A 25,961-nucleotide genomic window follows, 5' to 3' on the forward strand; every position below is an offset into this window, starting at 1 on the left:
CAGCAAGGATTGATCTTTCAGTTCCATTCATTGGTTAAATTTTACATTTCCACTATCATTTATGACAATGTTGTTTTGAGAGGACAAGCTGCATATCTACTGATCGACTTCTGCACGTAAAAGTAACCAGCATTGCATGTAACGGTAATGGGAGGGTATACCCATTGTTGCTACGTACCTGGTAGTTATTTTCGAGCTCATTTGAGTAATTCAAGTGCAAGGAAAGCGGAAAGTCAATTTACACAAATTTTGACTTTCAAAAAATTTAATCCCACGTAAAAAATATTTCAACAGAAATATTATACTAGAGATGTCAATTGGAGATAATTAACATGTTCTGTTTATTGAGATAATTAACATGTTCTGTTTATTGAGATAATTAACATGTTCTGTTTATTGAGATAATTAACATGTTCTGTTTATTGAGATAATTAACATGTTCTGTTTATTGAGATAATTAACATGTTCTGTTTATTGAGATAATTAACATGTTCTGTTTATTGAGATAATTAACATGTTCTGTTTATTGAGATAATTAACATGTTCTGTTGATTGAGATAATTAACATGTTCTGTTGATTGAGATAATTAACATGTTCTGTTGATTGGCACCTGGTGTATATTTAACAAGCGAGATATTTAACATGTTCTGTTGATTGGCACCTGGTGTATATTTAACAAGCGATATAATTAACATGTTCTGTTGATTGGCACCTGGTGTATATTTAACAAGCGAGATAATTAACATGTTCTGTTTATTGGCACCTGGTGTATATTTAACAAGCGAGATAATTAACATGTTCTGTTGATTGGCACCTGGTGTATATTTAACAAGTAGGTTTTTCCAGTGTGAAATGATAAATTAATAATGTACACGCCACGATATGCGTTAAATGGACATGCTTTTTTCAGGTATATCTTATTGGGGTTTTTTGGCTGTAGAAAATACTGATAAAAATTAATAATGAAGAATTGCTGATATGCTGAAGACATCCTGATTCTGATCTAAAGAAGTCGAGGACTATTTGATATTAGCATACTTTGTTACTTGATAACCATGCATTGCTTTCGAAAAAAATCACACAAGAGACAGATAGAAATGTAACCAGTGACTTAAATATTTTGTTCAGTTATATTATTTATAAGTCGTAACACTTAATTCTTAGGAAAAATCCTTAACTGGTAATTGATTACAAATTTTCTATTCATTCCTTATATGACACTGTCAAAGGAGGACCACAATATGCTGCGCGCCCTCTGGAATCTGGAGAAAATAACTCGGACAACATTGTGAACAAGAGGCCCACATGCCTTATAGGTCAGCTGAGTATTAGTGAAAAGTATTACTACTCCCAATGTCTATGCAATCTAGAAAAAAATCATGTTCTAAATATATAAACCAAATTCTAATATTCAGCAACAGTTTAAAACAAAATGTGTTCTTAAAATGTCAATGCCATCAAAAGTGCATACACTTATAAAATGCCTTACATAATGTAATATGTGTATTACCATTAAAAGACATCACTAATCTTGACCTATCCTAGAGTCAAAACCCTGAGCTGTGAAATTCATTATCTTTTGTACATCCTTTCCCGCTATTCCTAAGTATGCGTTTATATTTTATACAGTATCAGTAAACTTAAATCAGTCTTTCAAATTATTATCATAATTTTGATACCATCCTGAAATAAAACTCTTATCCACTAGATCATGAAAGGCGAAGATAACGAACAGTGATCAATCATGCAATTTGTAATTTTGGTAAAGGACTATCTACTCCTTCTAAATATCCATTTAATTTTAATTTAGTATAGATAGCACTAAAGAAGATTCTAATTCAATATTTTACACATAAACACTATTTTCTAGATTTGGTCGCCCTGGGGTGAGGAACCCTACCCCGGGGATCATGGAATTTTCAATTTTAGTGGACTGCTTCCTGCTCTACATCATTATGCATTTAGTTTTTCTTAAACAAGTGCGGCTATAGAGAAGATGTTTAAAAACTGGTCAATTTTGGGCAGTTTCTACCCCGCCCCTAAGACCCCAGTTTACAATCTATGTCCCCTTTGTTCAAAAGATGATTCATTCCAAATTTGAAAAAAATTGGAATGGTAGTTATCATGAAAAAGTTTAAAACGTTCAATTGTTAACGCACGGCAAACGCCGACGGACGACAACAAATTGCAGTAAAAATGTACGCCTTGGTCCTTTAATTTGTTTGGAACCTTTAGTCTTCCCCTTAAAGACGATATGAAAGGTGAAGATAACGAACAGTGATCAATTTCATAACTCATATCAGCAATACAAAATAGAGAGTTGGGCAAACACAGACCTCTGGATATATCAGATGTGGGATAAGGTGCCTAGGAGGAGTAAGTATCCCCTGTTGACCGGTCACACCCGCCGTGAGCCCTACATCTTGATGAGGTAAACCGAGTTATCCGTAGACAAAATTAGTGTGTCAAGAACGGCCTAACAATCGGTAAGAAACGAGTCAGACAGCATTTGACCCAATGATAGGGGGATTGTTACAAATGACAGTGGCTGAAATTAGGAAACCCAGAGGAATTGTCAACCATCAAATGTTGATTGAACATGTTATTAGACGAATAGAATCTTTCAGAATTCGTGTAAACGAGATCCCAATATATCTTGTAAAGCATATTGATGACATGGTTGTTGTTTGCTATGTCATATCAAATTTGAAAAACAGATACATAATATATAATATTTCACCCTCTTCTCCCTTCTTGTTTGATATGCTAAATTAAATCTAACGTCAATATCCTTTAATGATTATATAATTGATAAACATTTCATCGTCTTCCGTCGTATAATAAGGGGTTATCACTTACGAATCAAACGTTATGGTGATGTTCAAATCTTTAAAATAAATCAATTACCAAGTTCACAATAATAATAATAATAGCCTTTATTTATCCAGGATTACACAAATTAGCATATAGCTAGTTTCCATTGTGGTCCTGCATTAAAACATATACACACACATAAAATTAACATCTAAAATTAGTATCTAAACATGAATACGATATAAAAGGAAAAGGTGAAAAAATATAGCATAAGACACACCTAGTTAGTGATAAATTTATTACCTAAATATGAATACATGACATAAAAGGAAAGAAGAAAAAATAGCATAATACACACGCACACACAGTGCCATACCACAACTACATTTGGCACACCTGAACAAAAAGAGGAAAGCACGATGTTTAAGTTCTACTTCTATGAAAATATTCCATCAAATACATAGCTTTAAAAATGCCAACCGAACCAGGGCTTCGAAGTTTTTGAGACAGTTTGTTCCAAAGGAATGCAGAAGAGTAGCTGTATGAACGCTTAAAATTTTCAGTTTTAGCTCTTGGTAAATATAATGAGTTAGACATATAATCATTTGACCTTGTTTGGCGGCAACTCACATCTCTTGTATATTTAAACACGTTTAGGTAATTTGGTATTTGATTATTTAAAACTTTGAACAGAAAGACAACCTTTCTAAAAATAAAATAACCCTTAATTGGCATCCAGTTCAAACAAGAAAATAAATAGCCAGAAGAGGTCCTGATATCTCCAATATTTGAAAGTATTCTGACTGCCCTCTTTTGTAGCTTGAATTTTTTTTTCTAAATATAGTTGATTTTGTACGTTACACCAGACAGTACAGCAGTAAATAAAATGTGGAAAAACAATACTATTAAAAACCTTGATAAGTGCATTTGGTGGCACAAAATAACGCACTCTCTTAAGTACAGCAAGTTTTCTTACAATTTTCTTTGAAATAAAGTCCACGTGTGCATCCCATGATAAAGTAATATCTATATAAACACCTACTAGTTTAGCCTGCTCCACAAATTCAATTTGCACACCATTAAAATCTATATTTAACATTCAATGTCTAACTAAACCTCGACACCGATACAAGTTTATGCTGATCATGCTGTAAGCCAATCAGAACTTCTCGGCTTGCCGAAGAGGTATGAGGATGAGATTGTAGAGGTAACGCTTCGATCGGAAAAATTTCATAAGGTAAAATCACGGATTGAAGAAATGAATAGGCATATTTTATTTATTCAACAGTTGTCAAAGCTTATTTCTGCTGTAAGATCAAACTTAAGCATCGATAAACAACTGATTTACTTTGTATCTTGTTTTCATCGAGTTGTCATTTTAGAAAAAAAAAAGAAAACTGGCTTAGATCCGCCAAGCATACCCGCCACTCTACTCTCCTTTTTTGCTAATTCAAGGTAGTTTATCCAAAACAAAAGTAGGCGTTTAATGACGATATTCATTAATTAAGCAAGATTGCACTATAACTTACTGACTACACCTCACATACGAAGCAACATTAATGGTGCAAGCAGTAGCTCTGGAGGAAGCGTTCCGTAGTTTATTGAAAAAAATATTAATTTATAAGTTTAGATTTTCTACAATAGGGGTTTTCAAATATTTATCGATTTGAGGATTGGTTGTTGTTGTCTTTTTCCCCCCCGCTAACGAACAGGCGTTAAGGTCAAACACGGGCGGATGACTTAAACTATGCACTGGAAATACTTGACAAGTACATAATGTTCTGTTTCATCATTTTGAACTTCCATTACAACCACTTTTTACTACTATTATAAAAAGTAGAGGGAAGGACCATTCAATTAATTAAAATTTGCATGTAACAAATATCATCTTTGACATTAAAGAATATGGGAAAAGTATATTGTCAAAATGGGAGAGGAGCTGTTGCTACGTGTATGTAAACTTATACCTCCATGTTAGTTCCTCTGTTTCCGCTCTAAATTAATTAACTTCCATTCACTTACCATGAATAAATGATGAAGATTAACACGTTTTATGTTATATCAAATGTCTGACTAAGTAGCATGCAGATGATTATGATGTTCGTTTAGATTATTAGAGGTCCGTTTAGATATCGAAGCAGCGTCAAATCTAATACGTTTATTGTGGATAACGATTGTTTCTTCACATATCATTAAATACTAAGTGTAAAACGCCTTTTCACTGGTTAAAAACTGGTGTTATATCATATATATATATATATATATACAGAGAGAGAGAGAGAGAGAGAGAGAGAGAGAGAGAGAGAGAAATATCTGCTTTCAACCGAAATGTTGAGGTTCCCTCGGAATGGTTCGTAATTATAGATTGGGGATCCTTATAAACTTAACAATTCTATCGATCTATTTTAAATATACATGTATTTATCAAAAACAAATAAATGATAAACTAGAACTGTTCTAATGGGACTAATACCCCCGCGGGGCATATAAGATGATGGGAAATATTTAATGCAAGCACATTGGATATTTTCACATTATCTACAGGGCAATCAATGTGAATGCAGAAGTGTATATTCTACAGTACAGCAGTACATGAAATATTAAAAATATGCTTAATATAAACAATGAATACTATTTGGCACATTTTAGGCTGTATGATTGCAAATCCCTGGTCAACTCTTCTAGTCTTTAGTTTATATTCACTTTGTTAAAGATCATTATGTTATGCCAACTTTACTTTGTCATTGATTTTGTCAGTAAATAAATGACATTAGCTCAAGTATTGGTATTATTGTAATCTTTTCCACTGGTATAACAACTCTAAGTAGCTGCAATAAAGGCAGTTTACTATGAATCCCATTGCCAGGGATAGTTGAGATTATAAATACTATCTGACAAATAAGTATTCAACACACATGAGCCACTTTATGTTTTACCGAGAAGTCACAAGATTGCAGATACAGTATGTGGATGCCAAACCCGAAAATGTCCGTAACTTCCATAACTGTTAAAATATTTCAATGAAAATAGAAGATGCACAACTGCATTACATATATATAAGATGAGAATAAAGTTTGAATCAAATCTGTTCAACGGTATTAGAATTAAACTCTGGACAAAGTGCGCAACCCCCAAAATGAAAAGAAAATGTGCGTAACTTCTATAACTGTTTACATATTTCAATGAAAATAGGAGATGCACAACTACATAATATATAGAAGATGTGCATAAAGTTTGAATGAAATATGTCCAGCGGTATTAGAAATAAACTTCGGACAAATTGCGATTACGGACAAACGGACGGACAGACGGACGGACGGACAAAGTGATTCCAGTATACCCCCCAAAACTTTGTTTGTGGGGGGGGGGGTATAATAAACAATCAATTATGCAAAGTAAAACATGACGATGCGTTGAATAAATAACGCATGAGACCTTCTGCAATTTTGAGAGTAAATTGTTCTCAGCCTGGAGTGACACATGTCCAGTTCCCAACCTGTAACAACTTCATCGTATCACAGATCCGAATGTCGCGATTTAAAAACTGATGATACGCAGATCATGTCCTTGCGTATCGAATAAGTTGATATAAACACATAATAAGGAGGTAAACAGGGAATAAGGAAATAAATACTGCTACATAAATATAGAAAGTTTACAATGGAAAATCTGAAGTCATTCAGTTTGTGGTAAAGTTAAGTTGTTAATTTGCTTTAACAGCTATGTCAATAAAATATCCAACTAATAAACAGATGGGATATTCTCTGTGGCTACTTCGAGATGTGCTAAAACATGTACTTCACTGTGTAGTATGAATGTGTGGCCATAATGATGAACTTCATTATCAAATATGAATTCTTGGACATGATCTAAAATTGAATTTTAGTGTTGAATATGAATTCGTGAAGGTGATCTAAAATATTTTTATTTTTTATTTTCCATAAATTCTTTGAGGTGAGCTGAAATATTTTCTAGTTTCCAATATGAATTCGTGAATTTGAGTGAGATGGATTGTTCACTCCCTGCTCAAAAGCCGTAAGCGCCTAGCATAAGCCTACATTTTGCAGCTGTTCGCCGGCAGTAGTGACGTCTCCATGTGAGTGACATATTCTCGAGAGGGACGTTAAACAATATTTAATCAATCAATCAATCAAACGTGTTTTTCCCACTTTGAATGTTACAAACCATGATGGATTAAATATATCATGCCGTCTTCTTACCTTGGACACGTACCACAGCTAGATGAATGGAGAAAATCACAAGGAATATAACTCTCCGTCCCTCCATCTTCTCTCTGTGTTGTGGACTATGTGTTAAACTAGGAAGTAAATATTTGTTTATAGACGCACTTCACTTATCTGAAATGCCTTGTTATAGAATTAGCACATCAGCGCTAAATGATACAGCTTCATTTATTATAAGCAGAGGATTCCTACAACTCTTATGAGTAACATAATATAGCTGTATAGTAATCTTAATTTAATTGACATCTTGAAGATCAAATTTCACATTGTGGTGCAAAATATTTAACAAGGACCCAGTGCTACAAAAGTTACAATGCAACAAATACTGATATTAGGATATAACTTGATACATTGCCACTAACTTTATAATAAATCTGATGTTACAATAGAAATAACACTATAGCGATAACATACAATTAACAGTACTCACCACAACTAACTTCATATCAAATATGTATATTATCACTTTGTTGCCTTTGTTTTTCTTTGATTCTCAATCTTGTAGTATTGTCAGTTCTTTCTGTAAATATAAAATCAATAAACAAACGGAAAAACATGGTTCATTATGCTCGCTATTAAGCTACTTAAAATCCGTTTTTGTTGTATTCAAATGTACTTTCATATGTATTTTGTCCATTGGTGTCAACACAATATTAACAGCATAATCAATCAATACATTATATCGATACTCATGCACCTTGTCTAACAGTATACAATATATTTATTGAAAAGATTAATACTAGAAGATTGAACATAACATATTTCAACAAAAAATTATCACAATGAAATTCTAAAGAAAATTAGAATTTTAAAGAAAAGTCTCTGAAGACTGTCAATTCTAAGAGTACAAATAAGTTCCGATATCATGCTTCAAAATCCAAGATGGAACATAAAATATTGGGAATTATTTATTATATTTTTGAATTATTGGCGAAGAAATGAAATGTTCATGCATGATTTCAGGTTGATCAATTAAAATATTTTAAATAATAGGTGTTCTGTTTAGGAAAATATATCAAACAAATTAATAAATTTACAGCATTTGAAGTAGTTCCAAGTCTCTAAAAATATTGGGAATTATTTATTATATTTTTGAATTATTGGCGAAGAAATGAAATGTTCATGCATGATTTCAGGTTGATCAATTAAAATATTTTAAATAATAGGTGTTCTGTTTAGGAAAATATATCAAACAAATTAATAAATTTACAGCATTTGAAGTAGTTCCAAGTCTCTACAATTTCCATTATGATGTACAAACTTAAAAGGATTGTCTAGAGATATAATAATAATAATAAAAGATGAAATTGTGGGATTTATCACTGTCCGTAATATCCTTTTCATAGAAAAATTAAGGTCATTTTGTTTATGGTTGTCTAGAGGTAAAGGAATAGACCGTATTGGATGGTTTATAAGACTGATCAATGTTTGTTGTATTCATCGTTTTCGTAGAAATGGTAAAATTATTTAAGATTGATATTTTTTTATTATAGGTTTTGTGTGAGAGTTATAGAGTATGTTTAGAAAGAGGAAGAGAATGTTTGAAGGATGTATATAACAAGTCACACTTGACCTCTCCTATACGTATCACAGAGACAATACTACAGCTCTGTTAATTGGTATCACTTCATGTAGAATGAAAACATTTATGAAACCCTTTCAAGTTATGTCATCTAGTTTTATCTCGGTCGTCAATGGCCCATTGTCAAATGTAAGACTAACAACGTATGTACAAGGGAATACACACTTTGTATTTATTTTCTCGCTAAATCTCTTTCGCAAAACTGAATTTTTTACATCACATCTCGGACAATCGAAGGAGAGAAAATTTGCTCCAGAAGTTGTAGATTCATGTCCTGTCAAATTTTGGATATGATGTAAAGAGAAACTTTTACAATAAGACGTGATATTTACAGTAGCCGTTTCGTCGTGTTAAGTAAACTGTCTTTGATATGTATACCTAGAAGATGTATACTGCATATGGTATAAATGCTTTTACTATAAGACGTGAGATTTACAGTTGCCTTTCCTGGTTTTAAGTAACATTTTCCTGTAAGATTTATACCGACAAGATGTAGATTGCATATGAATAATTACGAAATAATACATGCATACCAAACGTGTTGTGACTAGTCACATGTCAGATGTAAATTAAAAAGGTAATGTTAAAATACCGAACCTTGCCTCGTTACAACTAATGTGACGTTTTGATTTAAAGAATGAAAAGGCTTGTATGACAAAACTTATAATGAAAAATGATTTATACACATACGATAGTTAGACCTGATTTCCTATTCATACAACTATAATTAGTTTGAAAATCATAAACGAATTGCTAAGTAAATAAAGGTTGACAAGTTATAGTCATATATGCTCACATCCCTGACTTATCAAAGGATTCTTATACCCAACATTTTAAAAATCCAAGCAAATGGAAAGCAATGCGCTGTCTTGTGGGACGGAGAAGGTATGTGGATTTTCCTTAATTTCGATTGTTCATACAAAGTCAGTAATTGCAAACATCAGTACTTGGTATCCAACTGTTCAAGTAAACTACCAATGACAAATAAAAAACCACAGACCGGTTGTACTAATTAAATATACTTTATATTTATTTGAAATATTTCGTGAATACATGTTTGCTATTAGTAGGCACGGAAACAGAGGGGTGCGGTTGATAGTGATCTGGACCACCACCACCAACCACTGGTATGTCCACGTTTTAACTCACCTGAACCATGGATCAAGACATCTTTTTCTGACCATGTTATTCCGGAGTGTATCTGTCTTGTGTAGACTCTACACATTGCTATTTTGTCAATAATTGATGGATTGAATCCAAGTGACATAGAATTGTATACTTATAATATGATCATGATATATGGCTTATAGTGGGTGTGACCGGTCGTCAGGGAATGTTTACACCTCTGGTGTGTGCTGGGGTTCGTGTTTCCCCAATTCCTAATGTTGTAGTCCTTAAAGGAGATCACTGTTCGATATCTTTACATTTCATAAAATTGAAGATATATTTAAGTGCTATTCTACGTAAGAATCATGCAATATCGAATTTCCGCGGCACACCCAATGCTACGAAAATGGGTCATACGTTTAGGGAAAAAATGTTTGGGTGTATATTCTATGAAAATCTGTTTATTTTGATTTTGCATCTCTCGGTATAATTTACACGACATATAACAATTTTTTTTACCGTGTACTAATTCATACAAATTGTCGGCAACATTAAATGGGATTACCCAAAAGAACAACACTGATATGAAATGACACTTATACATATTTGAAGATAAATCTTAAATTATCATTGAAAGGTAAAGATAACGAACAACGATCAATCTCATAACTCCTATAAGCAATACAAAATAGATAGTCGAGCAAACACGGACCCCTGAACACACCAGAGGTGGAATCAGGTGCCTAAGAGGAGTAAGCATCCCCTATCGACCGGTCACACCCACCATGAGCCTTATATCCTGATCAGGTAAACATAGTTATCGGTAGTCAAAATCAGCGTATGAAACACGTAAGACAGCATTTGACTCAATGATAGGTTGTATTGACGAACTTGATCGTTATAGCGACCATAGAATTTGCAAAATGCTGACGTTAATCGAGACTGTAGATGCCCCTGTACCATCAACTTGTTTGTCAGTAGCTTGACTCGATTTAAAAACTGACTATACACAGAAGAAGATCTTGCGTATCGAATTAGTTTAGAGATAGAAACACCATATGTAGATGATATTGGAATATTGCTACATAAATGTAGGAAGTTGACGATGGAGAAGCTGAAATCATCCCGTTTGTCATACAGTTGAGTTGTCAGTTTGCTGTTAATGTCTTATTGAATATAATTGATTTAAAAACATATTGTTTATTTATATTTTAAGTGAGACGGTATACAAAAGAAATGATTGAAGGAAAAATCACCATTGTGCAAAAAGAACCCAGCTTTAGCTATCGATCTTAATAATAACGTTTTATTTTGTTAATTTTACAGATGTAAGATTTTATGTCATACTGTCATTTAATTGCATTTAATTGTGTTTTATTGTTGCATTCCTCCTCTCTACCCATGTAAATCGCCTTAGAATACCTTGTTTTATATAAGACGCTTTGTAAATTTTATTCATTATGTTTTGTGTTTATTCATTATTGACGTGTTATTCAATTTGCAAATTGCTTATAAATATCAAGATAATAGATCTATATTTTAAACTGATTTCTTTGTTTTGTTTGTTCCTGTGATTTGGAAAAAACCGGCCACTGCATTTTTTGAGACATGGACAGGTTCCTACAAAGTATCTCAAGTCTTCAATCTTTTCGGGACAAATATTACTGACATGAGTATTTGCTATCCCCGTATTATTTTGACAACCTTTATGAAAACCATATTCACTACAAATTTACATTTTTAACACTAGAAACAGCAAATATTTTATTTTAGATAAACTGAAAAATGTTGCAAAAAATTCCATTAAACTATGCTTTTTTGTATTACTTAATAATGACCTTGACCTTTATTGTGCATTTAGACAATGGGCTATTCATACATGTATTTAAATATTAGATCTATACTAGCTACACAACAAAAGTTATGCAATATTTGTTATTAATGAAGAATTAGATTTCAGAAGATGATATCAATCCATTCAAGATTTAGACCTCCAATATATTTGATGCCTCCCATATTTATTTCAAAATATGCCAAATACATGCCATGGATTATATTAGTTGGTTCAGAACATCATTGAATATTTGTTTTATGGAGATTTCATTAATTAAATTAATTTAACAAAATACTTATTTATAGGTGAAAACAGATTTCACAAGTGTTTGGAACTACCCTAAGGTGTTTCACTACATCCAGAAATAGTTTCTTAAATCAGTACGCATTGATTTAATCATAAAAGATATGATGATATATAATAAGTATATGTGCCAGAAATGCAGAAAATATGCAAACCATTTCAACACACATGAACAAGACAGGTGGATTTGACCTCGAAATCTGCAGTTCGCCAGGCCAATTCTTTAACCACTGTGCTACGATGTTAGAGAAACAAATCGATCAATTAAAATAATTTCACAAAACATTTAAATCGCCATCTTGTGACGTAGTGTCATACAGAGTGTAAGTTTTAGTGTAGTGAGTTACCTTAACTCACATGAGCATACATAGAAAAACATCTTTAGAGGGGGTAGAGGTGTTGATAAATATTTTTTCTCCGGGAAGAAAAGCTTTTTTTTCTCTCTACACATGACAGATCCATATACAAAGCCTCCTGAAACGGAGCCCCTGGTCTATTATGTAGGCCTAAGAAAGAAATATTGGGCCATATCTTGTTTACGAGGTGTTGTGTATCAAGTGCAATCGACCGTTAGTGTTGATAAACCACACATCAATAACAACAAGAGGAAATATTCACTACATCTTGCAAAAGTTGGCAGACAAACGACTCAAACAATCGTCTATATACTCGTTGTGTAAACAAATGGATTTGTTATAATTGCAACTTTGATCCCGATCTAAATTTCTTAATTAAAAATGTTATTTTATCTTTTCCGTATGATTATGTACGATATTTTGGTATCTTATTTTTTAAAATTAAAATTCATTTATATTATCATTAATTAAGAATAAAGATTTGATTATATAATGCACAACTATTAGATGTATATTAAAACTAATTTGGATAATATCGTTTTCGTTTTTTATTTTCATTTTCCCGGATTTTTTCTCTTAATATATTCAAAGAGATATTTCTGGGGAAAAATATTTTCCACATTTTTGAAAAAGGACAATGATTAAAAAAAAATCCGCCTTATTTATTTAAAAATCTAATGTGACTGTTAGTGTTTGCTGTTTTGAGCAATCTAATTAAAATTAGATCCTTTGATCCGCTAATCTACTATCGCTACACAAGGATCTAACAACTCCCCATTAGAGGTCATCTCAGATTGAACTTTGTTGAGAAAATAGCAGCCAATCAAATTCTAATCTCTTGACCAATCAGAATATCGCATCTAAAGGTCAGTCGGAAAAGAGGAAACAAACATATTTATACATGAGAGCCTAAACTTTGTGTCTGGTATTACGAAACAGTTCAACAACTTCAATTATTATAATAGTTTCACAAAGATTCACAAACCTGCGGTGATCTTAAAACTCTTTTCTTTCTAGTTGATGAACTCGAAGTTTTGGCTTTGAACCTGCGCCTCCTTTTTTTTTTTCATTAAGATATACGTATCAAATAAATTCGATGGTTGTCATGGAGACGTGTGAAATATTGTCACTATGGCAATGAAGAAAGGACAACGGGACTTTATTTGCTGTTATGTAGTTTTATTGATCCAACGGAATTGATAATTTTCCCTATATTGAGTAACTATTTCATGGATATATTATTATTGTGTTCAATGTGGGTAAATCTATTTTAGTAACATATCTCTGTAGATATGCAAGGTGAAGATAAGGAACAGTAATCAATCCCATAACTCCTACAAGCAATACAAAATAGATAGTTGGGCAAACACGGACCCCTGGGCACACCAGAGGTGGGATCAGGTGCCTAGGAGGAGTAAGCATCCCCTGTTGACCGGTCACACCCACCGTGAGCCCCATATCCTGATCAGGTAAACGGAGTTATCCGCAGTCAAAATCAGTGTGTCAAGAACGGCTTAACAAACGGTATGAAACACGTCAGACAGCATTTGACCCAATGCAAGGTTGTATTGACGAACTAGATCGTTATAACGACCATAGAATTTGCGAAATGATGACTTCAATCGAGACTGTTGAAATCCCTGTACCATCAACTTGTTTGTCAGTAGCTTAAAACTGACTATACCCAGAACAAGCTCTTGCATATCGAATCAGTTGAGATATATAAACACCATATGCAGGTGATAATGGAATATTGCTACATAAATGTGGGAAGTTGACGATGTAGAAGCTGAAATCATCCCGTTTGTCATACAGTTGAGTTGTCAGTTTGTCGTTAATGTCTACTTTCAATAAAATATCTAAGTATGAAGCAGAAGTGGACGAGCTCACAGGGATATATCAAATCGACATATGAATGAAAGCTATCATTGTTAATAGACAAAACGTCATCGATATATCTAAAAGTCGAATTGAAGGTCACAGCGAGAGATTTTTTCTTCTCACGTAGAAGTTTTTGAATAAATTCTGCTTCATATGAATATAAAAACAGGTCAGCTAACAAAGGAGCACAATGTGTCATATGAAAAAAATGATATCAAATATAAAGTTTGTATATATAGTGGTAAAGTATTGTAAATATCAGCTCATCCCTGACGGTCTGTGTGCCATCCTTTGCATGATTCGTACGTGGAACAGCACTTTATGGCATAACTGTACACATATTATACAGATGCACCGAACATTTCAAGGAATACAATACCATAAACATCTACCTCATCATTGTTGTCACTTGAATTCCATAAATTTTCTAGAATCTCTTTTCTTCCAACAGAGCTTTCATAGATCCTATCGATACAAAAGAAATGCACAATGTGTCAAAATTTAATGAAATTCATCACAAACTATAAAGACATGTGGTCATTAAATTCATTTACACACATAATTTCTTATTTCAAAATTATCATCACTGTCATTACAACATGAGAGAAGGGAGATGGAGGAGTTGAGAGAGAAAGTTTCCTTTTCATATCACATGAACAATTTCTTAATGTACGTGATATAGAAATATTTGGGACACTATTATAATATGTGAGATTTATCTTAATCTTAAAAAATGAAAAGTAGATGAAATTAGCATTGTTAATGTTAGATAAAGCAGTCAGATATACAACCGATATGCTTATTCATCAACACATTGCTACTACGAAAAAAGTGTATTCATGCCAGTTGGAGAACACACGTTTACGTAAGTACTGCTAGTAGTTTGATACCTTGATAATGTAGCATTACCTTACAATGACACGCCCGTTTCTTAGTAAACTAGTGAGTATGGTAGTGCAAGGAAAATCCATGTTATTTCTCTGAGCCAGTGTGAAAATATACTAAATATTTTCTAAATTAAGAGATAATAGTTTTGAGACAGAAGGGGGTATAAAAGAACGGGGAGGGTTGTAATATTCTTAAGATAAGTTGTATATGTAAAACTTATACGGTTTCGACAAACAATATTTCTTCATGATGCTCAAGCTAAAAGTTTGGAAATCCGAAATAACAATAAACTTGTAAGAACTAAAAGGATAAATATAGTGCCAAAGACTGAAGCCAAATTCGTCTAAGGATCAGAGCTATGCATGAGGGAGATAATCCTTAATTTTGAAATGAATTTCTAAATATTATCACAGCAATTAGGTATGCATCCGTATTTTCAAGCTAGTAACGAAGTACTTAGCTACTCGGCTGTAGAGACCCTCAGGGACTAACAGTTCACCAGAAGAGACCTCCACCCAGGGCTTGTAATGTCAAACGTATACCTTCACATAGGAGTACATCCAAGTAAATATAAAGTAATGGTCAAAGCTGGTCAAGATACCATCAAAACACATTCTCTGCATTTCTTTCCACTACTTATTATCTCCCACATTCCGCAAAGTGAAATAAGTCATTGTGCAAAATTCGACAAATTCATATTTTCCATACCAAATTTCTATTATGAAATTTTATTTGCTCACTAATCGTTTTCTGCATTATTATATCACTTATTTAGTTTCTTCTTAAATTTATATTTTATTACCTTTATCATCGCTGGGATTTTGCTAAGGAGTTGGTCAAAGTACACATTAAAACTGCTAAAGTTTTGTCATTTGAACCTGAATTATGAGCTGTGTTACAATACTGATACCATTTTTAGATAAATCTACATATTGATGAAAATTGTTTCCACTTTGTCACAACATGTAGCAGAACATTCCTTGTCAAATATTGGTGATATTTTAAATCTAGATTAAGTTTACCTGATTAAGATATAGGGGGTCCATGGCCGTGGGACCGGTCGACAAGGGATGCTTACTCCTCCTAGGCACCTGATCCCACCTCTGATGTGTCCAGGGGTCCGTGTTTACCCAACTATCCATTTTGTATTGCTTATGGGATATATGAAATTGATTACGGTTTGTTATTTTCACCTTTTCATATACTTCTTTTCTTTAAGGGTTAATTGAAGTAAACATTTCCCAAAACTCCAATTTTCCTTAGGGGGGGGGGGGTTCTATATAAATGGCTTGTTAGTATGGAAGCGAGTCACTTTTCAGAATAAGTGTAACAATATTATTTAAAAGAGTTCATGGATTTCAATTAAATGATGACATTTATTGTGGAACATTTGTCAGTGCGTGCCGCAATATTTTAGTCTTTACAGAGGATTGCTCTTCAATCAATTATTGCTATAAAACATTCTATTAATGTGCGCATTGGTATGGTGAAATTACTGCTTGTGAAATTGTATTTCGAGCTAGGTATAAATGGTTTAATTATCTTTTTAATTTAGTTGCAGATATATTTACTTATTTACAATGCTTTTGTGTATAACAAATTAATGCGCACATTTGTTCTTTTAAAGAGGGCAACAATTTGATTAAAGTGATCATTAATTAAATTGTGGATATGTTGAATTGGAGACATTTCTATATATAAAAGTACTCTCTCTAAAAGAATTATTGCGTGTATCAATTGAATTTATGATATCCTTAATTCAATTGAAGACAGCAATTATTCAATTATTCGGAACATCAATTTGATTTAAGTGAATTGATGAGCGAATTAATTGAACCATTGCTCTCTTCAATTGATTGGTAGTGCGCATCAATTCAATTGTTGATTTCATAAATTCATTTGATCAGAGCAACAATTCAATTATAGTGCGAATCCATTCGGCATATTAATCAAAGCTATCATCAATTCCGCCCAAGGATTCGGAATTGAAAATATCAATTATTGGATAAGATTATTAATTGAATTATTGCACACATCAAACGAATTGATGGTATTTTCATACTGTTAAAGACATCTTAACTTATTTGAATTTATTTATATTTGGCGCACCATAGTTTAGTGGTTTAGCCAGCGACCCATGTTAACAATTACTCGTAATAACCAATTTCATATTCGCTTTCATAGCTATATTCTTGGGTATTTGCATGGCTACCTGTATGCACTGGTGTGTATTACGATTCAAAATGTTCGTTTTATAGACAACATTTTATGTAAATGTGTTTTTGTAAATAGTTAGGTATCTTAGAATTATATTTCTTTTCAGGTTGGATTACAAATAAATGTCATTGTGATAAAGTGATTTTTGTTCGAGTCATTGATAAATTTCATGGTAATGACATTCATCAAAATAGTGATACGATTTATAAGGATGACCTTAGACTGCCTTCCATTTAAATATTAATTTGGTTCTTTACACTGCAGACAGTTCGATTAGGTTTCCTGATTTCGCCGGTTTTAACTTTCCTGGTGACATGAGGTCATGTTACATATGTTTGCCGAGACATTTGTTTTCCATTGTTTTGCCTGAAAAGTGAAGATAAAGAACAGCGATCATCGTGTTTAAGACTATTGGAAGACTAGTCAACTAAGACTGCTAATATATTGTCAATGATGAACACTAGCATCTATTTGATATCATCTTTAGAATATTTGTGCATAGAATCAGACTGGTTTTTAACAAAGTAATTGTTCGAATAACTGGACATTTGAAGATGTCCTTTTTCTATTTCCTGTCGGCGAAGGAGCTGTCTATGATGTCAAAATGTCTGGTCATTAATTTATCGTGAGGAATGGTCGTGTAAAGTGTTGAAAAAATGTAAGTTTTGATGTTGATGAAAATCGACGATAACGAACAGTGTTCAATCTCATATATTCCACAAGGAAATAAAAAAATAAATAAATAAAACAATAAGATAAAATAAAATAAAAACACAAAGAGTTGGGCAAACACGAACTTGATTTGAGATGCTTTTCTGTTTTCTCGCTATATTATTTAAAATCAATATTTGATTTATACAACTTCTAGCATATACTGTGGTACAATACGTTTGAAGTTTTTCCTTTACAGCTTATTACATATTGTGTTTTATCACAATCGAAAACTGTTCACTCGTTTACTGACACCATAAGTAACCACAGAGTTTTACAAATATTGACCTATGTATTGCGCTCAGGGCCGCAGTGGAGAGGGTTCTGTATCGTGCCAACGTCTACCTTTACAAATATTGACCTATGTATTGCGCTCAGGGCCGCAGTGGAGAGGGTTCTGTATCGTGCCAACGTCTACCTTTACAAATATTGACCTATGTATTGCGCCCAGGGCCGCAGTGGAGAGGGTTCTGTATCGTGCCAACGTCTACCTTTACAAATATTGACCTATGTATTGCGCTCAGGGCTGCAGTGGAGAGGGTTCTGTATCGTGCCAACGTCTACCTTTACAAATATTGACCTATGTATTGCGCTCAGGGCCGCAGTGGAGAGGGTTTTGTATCGTGCCAACGTCTACCTTTACAAATATTGACCTATGGATTGCGCCCAGGGCCGCAGTGGAGAGGGTTCTGTATCGTGCCAACGTCTACCTTTACAAATATTGACCTATGTATTGCGCTCAGGGCCGCAGTGGAGAGGGTTCTGTATCGTGCCAACGTCTATCTTTACAAATATTGACCTATGTATTGCGCTCAGGGCCGCAGTGGAGAGGGTTCTGTATCGTGCCAACATCTACCTTTACAAATATTGACCTATGTATTGCGCTCAGGGCCGCAGTGGAGAGGGTTCTGTATCGTGCCAACGTCTACCTTTACAAATATTGACCTATATATTGCGCTCAGGGCCGCAGTGGAGAGGGTTCTGTATCGTGCCAACGTCTACCTTTACAAATATTGACCTATGGATTGCGCTCAGGGCCGCAGTGGAGAGGGTTCTGTATCGTGCCAACGTCTACCTTTACAAATATTGACCTATGGATTGCGCTCAGGGCCGCAGTGGAGAGGGTTCTGTATCGTGCCAACGTGTACCCTTACAAGGGACATCTGTTTTCAAATCTATATCCGTACAGCCTGTGGTACTCTAATGATAAGGTTTTGTGAAGGAAGAAACACTACATAATAATGATGATAATAATAAGGCCTTTATTCATATAATATTACATATTTAGCGATAACACTAGTTTTCAATATGGTTCTGCATACACACAGACATATATTAGTAAAATAAACACAAATTAAAAGAAGTAGAGTACATCTTAACATAAGAAATAATTTGAATGTAAGATAAATAGGTGAAAATAAAGCTTAAAAAGTATGGTGTTCATCTTTAAGATAATTTCTCTGAAAACACACTACACTTGTTGAATGTCTTATATCTTCGCTCAAGGCATTCCACAAAGTGCTTCCTGAAACGCTGAAATATCTTCTATGATATTCAGGTTTTGCCCTGGGTACATACAATACATTTGAATTTGAATTATGAACTACTCATGTTAAAAGTCTTAAAATTGACGTGCCGCCAATATCCGACCCTGACCTTGCGGCTGCAAAGCGAGTGCGCTAACCATTACTCCACCACAAGCATGTAAAAGAGCTTGTCCGTCATATTTGCCCTCAGATTGCCGTTATTGTATAACATGTTTAAATGTAGACGTATGTTGACGTTTAAGTTGTTTAAATTAATTCTAGCAAAGGTTAAGAATTCTATGTTATAATGTATTATATCCGGGACATTATTTGCTGTGTGTGCTTGTGTGTATTTCATTATTAGTATTACTTTAATACGCCCTGAAACTGATGTTTATTCTTATCTAGCATATTTATGGTATCTTGTGTTTTCATGTTTTATAATTATGTGCAATCAGGATAGGTACAGCTTTTAATGTTTTATTTATTTTCTATGTATTATGTGTATAACATTCTGTTGTAAGGTATATATGCATTGTTGTCACCTTTGAGCGTACATAGTGTATGAAAAGCGTGCTATATAAATATGGTATTATTATAAGAATGCTTATTCTTTTCCTAATACATACGTCCGTTTTGATTTTGAACATTTCCAAGTTGTACCAATTTCCGCACACTGGGTTATCTCTGGCGCTAGTATTTTAGATCTTGAATACTCTCAAATCAACAGTCCAGTACGGAAGTACGGAATGATATCCATCTGCAATATGATTGCTGTAGAGAGTGTGTATTATCCGCTATTTAATTGATGAAATTCTTATATTCAATTATACAGCCATTGTCTAAAAGTTAATATAAAAAAAGCACTAAAAATCGTTACAGATGCTCACTAAGAAATGTTACAGACGCTCTACACAAGTTTTGTTTAAACATAGAACATATCATCTTCAAACTCCATGTAGACATATGTAACTTATATTACAGTTGTCATTGTAAAGAATTCATTGTTTTACCTTAAACAATTCACAAGGTGAAGTTCAATTATAGAAGTGAGGGAATTACTGTTGTTCATCTGAAGCATTACTACATACGATAATGTAATACAATACTAGTCAAGTGAGGAGAGTTAGTAATTGAGTGCAGGGAGACTATGAAGTGTAATGTCATTATTACTTTGAACGAGTTATGTGAATTAAATTGTTATCTAATGTGTAATTAAAATTGAATAAAAAGGTGGTCAGATGAATGTTGTTGGTTTTGTCATCTTTTTAGGTTTAAGTCACAATCACTAAATCCTGGCCGTAAAACATATATATTTTATGCATTGTTTGGAATCTTTGTTTAAATGTGAAATTCTCATTTTCAAATGCATTGTTTTGATTCTCAAATACCCCGCCTCCTCTCTGTTTTTCTGTTTACCGGTGACGTACTCATTTTCAGATACATTGTTTTGATTCTATAATATTCCGCCTCCTCTGTCAGTTTCTTTGTTTACTTGTGACATTCTCATATTTAGATACATTGTTTTGATTCTATAATATCCCGTCTCCTCTCTCAGTTTCTTTGTTTCCTGATTGTACTTTTCTCTCTCGGCTCTTAGAGTCAAGATTTCCTCCTTTCTTATGATACTTTTTCTATTCGTCGTCTTAGCATTGGATAAGGAAGATGTCAGAATCTGGTCGATGACGTCGTCCTGGTCAGTGCTCAGATCATACATGGTGGAATCACCTAAGCAACATTAATTTTTAAAAAAAAGTTATAAGACATAACTGTCTTGATATTCAAACGATGTACAAGTTTTGATTTGTTTTGTGCAATTGAAAAATATACACATGAAAGAAAAAATGTATGCAGTTTGCAGTTGTATCCAATCCCCTACTTCCAAAATTGTTTTTCGCAACGATTCGGAAAAAATAAAGAACGTAGGGCTGAAGAAAATTGATTTCTGTAGATAAATATCCGACATCTTTTGATGTCATTATGTGTAGATTGTGGGAGAACCATGGTGAAGATACATTGGTTGTGTATTCAATAAAAAAATCGCTTATCGCTTTCTGTCTTAAATCCAGGTTTCCATTCGATTATTGCAGTGTTTGAACAGTCCACAGTCAATTCAGTGGGTGGTTGAGGGGCACCTTTACATTTGTAAATGTTAATATTTCAAAGACACGAAACATATTAATATAAGCATTTCAATTTCTGATACTGAATGTTTTCGAAAAAAAAAAGTTAAACTGATATTGGGAACAGTTATCATTTAATTGTTACTAGAATGGTATAAGTTTAGATCGGTGCAATCCACAATTTAGTGCAAATCAAATGGTCTATGAAAATCAATATTTTTCTTTTCATAGCTATCGAAAACACCTTTAAAGAATATACGAGTGCATGCATCAACCATTTATCAACATTTACCCATATCTTGAATGTTGAATTCCTTTTCATTTCGTCCAAATTTATTACTCAATGTAAGCTGATAGGTTCCGAAATCATGTACACTCATATTACTGACAATGATACTTGTAAACCCCTTTCCGATCGCTGTAGGGGTTTGCGGAACACCTTTGCGCACATCTCCTTCCTTTGGGAAAAATGTCCACGATGCATTCGGATTTGGATTTGCCATAAACTTCACCCTAAGGTTCAGTTCATCTCCAATTTCAAAACCTTTGTGAGTGATATTTGAAAACGTGAGAATAATAGGAGAACCTGAAATAATAAAACACAATGATGAAAACATCCCTGCATACAAAGAGAACAGTCTCGCTGAAAAAATATTTACACAACAAAAGTAACATTTTCATGAGCAATAAATCCAAGATTCATTCATTACTCTTTTAAATGGAAAATAGCAACGTATAATGAATATTTAGAAATTATTCTGAAATAATACCATGTTAACTGACAAAAATTTCCTAAGGGAACCAGGACACTTATCGACCAATTCTGGTACGAGTTTAACTCAACATTTAACAGTACACGATTCAATAACCATAAGCATTGGCCCATTGCTTAGTGACCAGAAGGCAACTTACATATGCACTGGACATTCAATAAAATCTTAGTATAATTAAAAACTTGGCTCTATAAGAATGCAGATTTTTGATAAACTTACATGTAACAATCTGATGTAAAATATCGATTGGGAAACAATCTTATCTATGTCAAAAAGCATTGACTCAACAACAGACATTTTCCCCCAACAGTTGATATCTTCTTTAAAAGGTATGCACAAAACATATTATATTAAGGCCTGACGACAAACCTTGGGTGGATTCACATTTATGAAAATACACAAGGCTCTGGTTACACGAACACAATCAGATTTTGCAATTTTCAGGAGATTCAGAAAAAAAATTAACGATATGAGGGAGAAATGCTATTTCAAACTATTATGAAAACATAGCAAATTATTTTAATGGTTCTGCAAGGAATGATGATAATTTGAATTGGAAATGTCTTGAAGAAAATATTGCTGATGTAGTTTTTAATGGAAATAAAAGTATTGCTATTTTGTTAGTACTCTCACTTAAATAAAACAATGCAAAAGGATTGTATCAGTCACAGAATCCTTAAGGCATGTAAAGAAATAATTTGTAAACCTTTTTCTATGTTGTATTTACGTTTAAAAGTATATCCAAATTTGTCCAACTCTTAATTTGTATTCCTTATAGAGGTTATGAGAATGATCATTGTTCGTTATCTTCACCGTTTCATATACTTGCTTTCTCTAAGGGAGATACTCCTTCACTTACTTCATATCATAGACCAATGTCACATTTGAACTACAATAGTAAACTATTTGAAAGAAGTATGTTAAACATGGGAGAGTACTGCAACTCCTTAGGATATCCGTAATGGTGCAGATGTGGGAGTAAATCACTCCCGCAACATTTACGATCATTCAAAACATTTGCTGACTTTCTTTACGTAAATAAAAGTGATCTGTTTCATAATCAATAGATAAATTTACAACCTGCAACTTACAATTTGTGAGACTCTATTCTACTATTTTTAACCATTTCGATGCATTCCAATTTTCCGATTCATATTATGCGTCATATTTGATTGAACTTCCAATTGTTGAGTTATTTGTATATGTCCATATAACACACCGTAGTATTAACATCAATGGGCGAGTGCTGAGGGGAAAGCGATTTTGTCGATATTGAAAAGATTTAAATTTGATATCAAGTTAAAACTCTAACAATAATGTACATTTTTCTGCAACCACATGGCTTTCCTTTCTTTGTCGGAATGGCTCGAGTAAAGTACATTTTCGCGCTGATTGTCAATGTTTAGGTTTTTCAGTAGATCCACCTACGATATCTCGCAATAACAAACATGGCAGAGCATCAAAGAATTCTGCATGTTGTACACGATATTTAATGAAAAAGACACTTTTATTAGACATACTCAAGCACAACGTTAGTAATCTCTTTCGTTTAAACAACATTGGAGACAAATACACGGAGCTTATTGCAGGTTATTCCTAAAATATTGTGCACCATTACGATGCTATGGAATTGTAAAACTCTCCATAAAACGTCAGAACAGAAAAAAATAGAGAGGGCTACATTACTGCAGGTAGCATAAATGTAAGATTTTCCACGATGGATAATTTATCAACTGTGAACAACTTTCGTCTTATCAATGTTCGTTTATTATTGTGGGATGATGAATATCTTTCTGAAGAGGAAAAAATATGAAGGTTTTTGAAATACGTACTGAGACTGGTCGTTTTAATTGTGCTTTAAATCAATATACAGACATTAAACCGTTATAATTTAAGCGATAGACATCATGATAGTATCATTTTTTGTTGTCTTTTCTCACACTTATGAATGCTTATATAGTCACTTATACATTGTGTGGCATATGTGGTTGTATATTATTATAAGCTTTGGAACTTGTATCCAATGATTTTTTTAAGGGCCACAGGGATCCGGTTTAGAATAAGTCCTCAGTACCTTTTACTTGTCGTAAGAGGCGACTATATGGGGGCGGTCCTTCGGATGAGACTGCAAAAACCGAGGCCCCGTGCCACAGCAGTGGTGGCATGATAAAGATCCTCCGTGCTTAAAGTCCGTAAGTGCAGAGCATATCTCTAAATTTTGTAGCCCGTTAGCGCATAGCATATCTCTAAACTTTGAGCCCTTCGTCGGCAATGGTGACATCTCCATATGAATTAAAATATCTCGAGCGGGACGTTAAATAACATACAACCAACCACGATTTTGTCTAATTGGCAATATACTACGTTCAAATCAAAGATCACAAAAAGTGATGTATAGAAACTTATCAAATATTACTTAAACAGATGTACCCCAGGGCTCTGTACTTGATCCACTATTATTTTTTTATTTAACGTCAACATTCCTAAAAATATGTTATCTGTATATCATATGCAGACGAGAATTCCTTACAATAAAGTTGACACCAGAGATAACTTTAAATCATGACTTAGATATTTTGAATGATGGTTACGTTTAAAGAGGCATGGACACGATTTGAGCTGAGAATTTTCAAATTTGAATTTTCCATTTTTAATGTTTAGAATGCTTAACGAAGATATTTCTAATGGTCAGCAACATTTTGAATGTAAGTTGTCGGGGCATATGGGAGACACAGAGATCACAATTCTTTGTTATGTAAACAAGGCTCGTGTCATGTTTTTGTTTACATAGGTTAAATATCAGAGTAAAAGTTCGTCTAAAGCAGACTTTTTAACTTGTGAGTTAATTCTGAACACAATTAAATAGTTTCTTGTATTTAGCAGAATTCATTTTGTTTTAAACATTTTATTTTCCATAAAGCAATCTATTTGTAAACAAACAAAAAATGTATCGAGCCTTATTTATATAACAAAAAATTGTGAGTGCTGTATCTCGCTTGTAACTCAAACACTGATATTCAAATTTCAGTTGACCAGTAGAAATATTTTAGTTCAGCATTGTAAAAAATAAAATGGAAAAATAAATTTTCAGCTGAACCGTGTCGATGCCCCTTTAAAGTAGTAAATTTAAAGCTGTATTTTTTCTAGTTTAAAAATGATAACCAACTTTTTAAAAGCCGGATTCGGTTAGAATGTGGTCATGAGCAGAAAAGCTCAGACTCATAACTTTCTAACTGTCCTTGATACTATGGAGGTCAAACCATATGGCTGAATTGGTGAAGAAAGGCTCTGAGAATACAGGAATTTTCAAAAAAGCTGAAGTTTTCTGTGTCACGAAAACATTGTCGAAATTGTGTATATATTTCATAAGACTGTAACTAGAATACACAGTTCAACTCTGATCTGATTGTACCTTGGAATGTGCTGGGGACATTGATGAGGCTTAATCAACAGCATTAAGACTCCCAAAAATAGCTTCAATGAATCGTTTGTACTTGGTAACAGGGTATATATGCACCAGCTAGTTGATAAAAGGCGTGAAAGAACTAACCTTATGACTATGAATACAATTCACAACAATTTAATTCCAGGGGTTTTGGAA

The 25,961-nt window shown here is 33.4% G+C and overlaps 2 protein-coding genes across 5 annotated transcripts in view; both read right to left on the reverse strand.

The window, feature by feature from the left end:
- The window catches only part of LOC125678225 (hemicentin-1-like), a 221,381-nt gene extending 214,271 nt beyond the window's left edge, over nt 1–7,110 (reverse strand). For all 4 annotated transcript variants that reach the window (XM_056156187.1, XM_048919063.2, XM_048919061.2 and 1 more), the window contains exon 1: nt 7,036–7,110. In XM_056156187.1, the coding sequence (XP_056012162.1) occupies nt 7,036–7,102 (67 nt within the window). In that variant the 5' untranslated portion in view covers nt 7,103–7,110. The remainder of the gene's footprint in view (nt 1–7,035) is intronic.
- Nucleotides 7,111–19,180: 12,070 nt separating this feature from the next.
- LOC125679653 (hemicentin-1-like) overlaps nt 19,181–25,961 on the reverse strand; it is a 41,768-nt gene continuing 34,987 nt past the window's right edge. Inside the window, exons 8-9 of the mRNA XM_056156199.1 lie at nt 21,880–22,173; nt 19,181–21,192 (exon numbers count right to left, since the gene is read on the reverse strand). Coding sequence (XP_056012174.1) covers nt 20,921–21,192; nt 21,880–22,173 — 566 coding nt within the window. The 3' untranslated portion in view covers nt 19,181–20,920. The remainder of the gene's footprint in view (nt 21,193–21,879; nt 22,174–25,961) is intronic.

Source organism: Ostrea edulis, chromosome 2, assembly GCF_947568905.1.
Source record: "Ostrea edulis chromosome 2, xbOstEdul1.1, whole genome shotgun sequence".
NCBI lineage: Eukaryota > Metazoa > Mollusca > Bivalvia > Ostreida > Ostreidae > Ostrea > Ostrea edulis.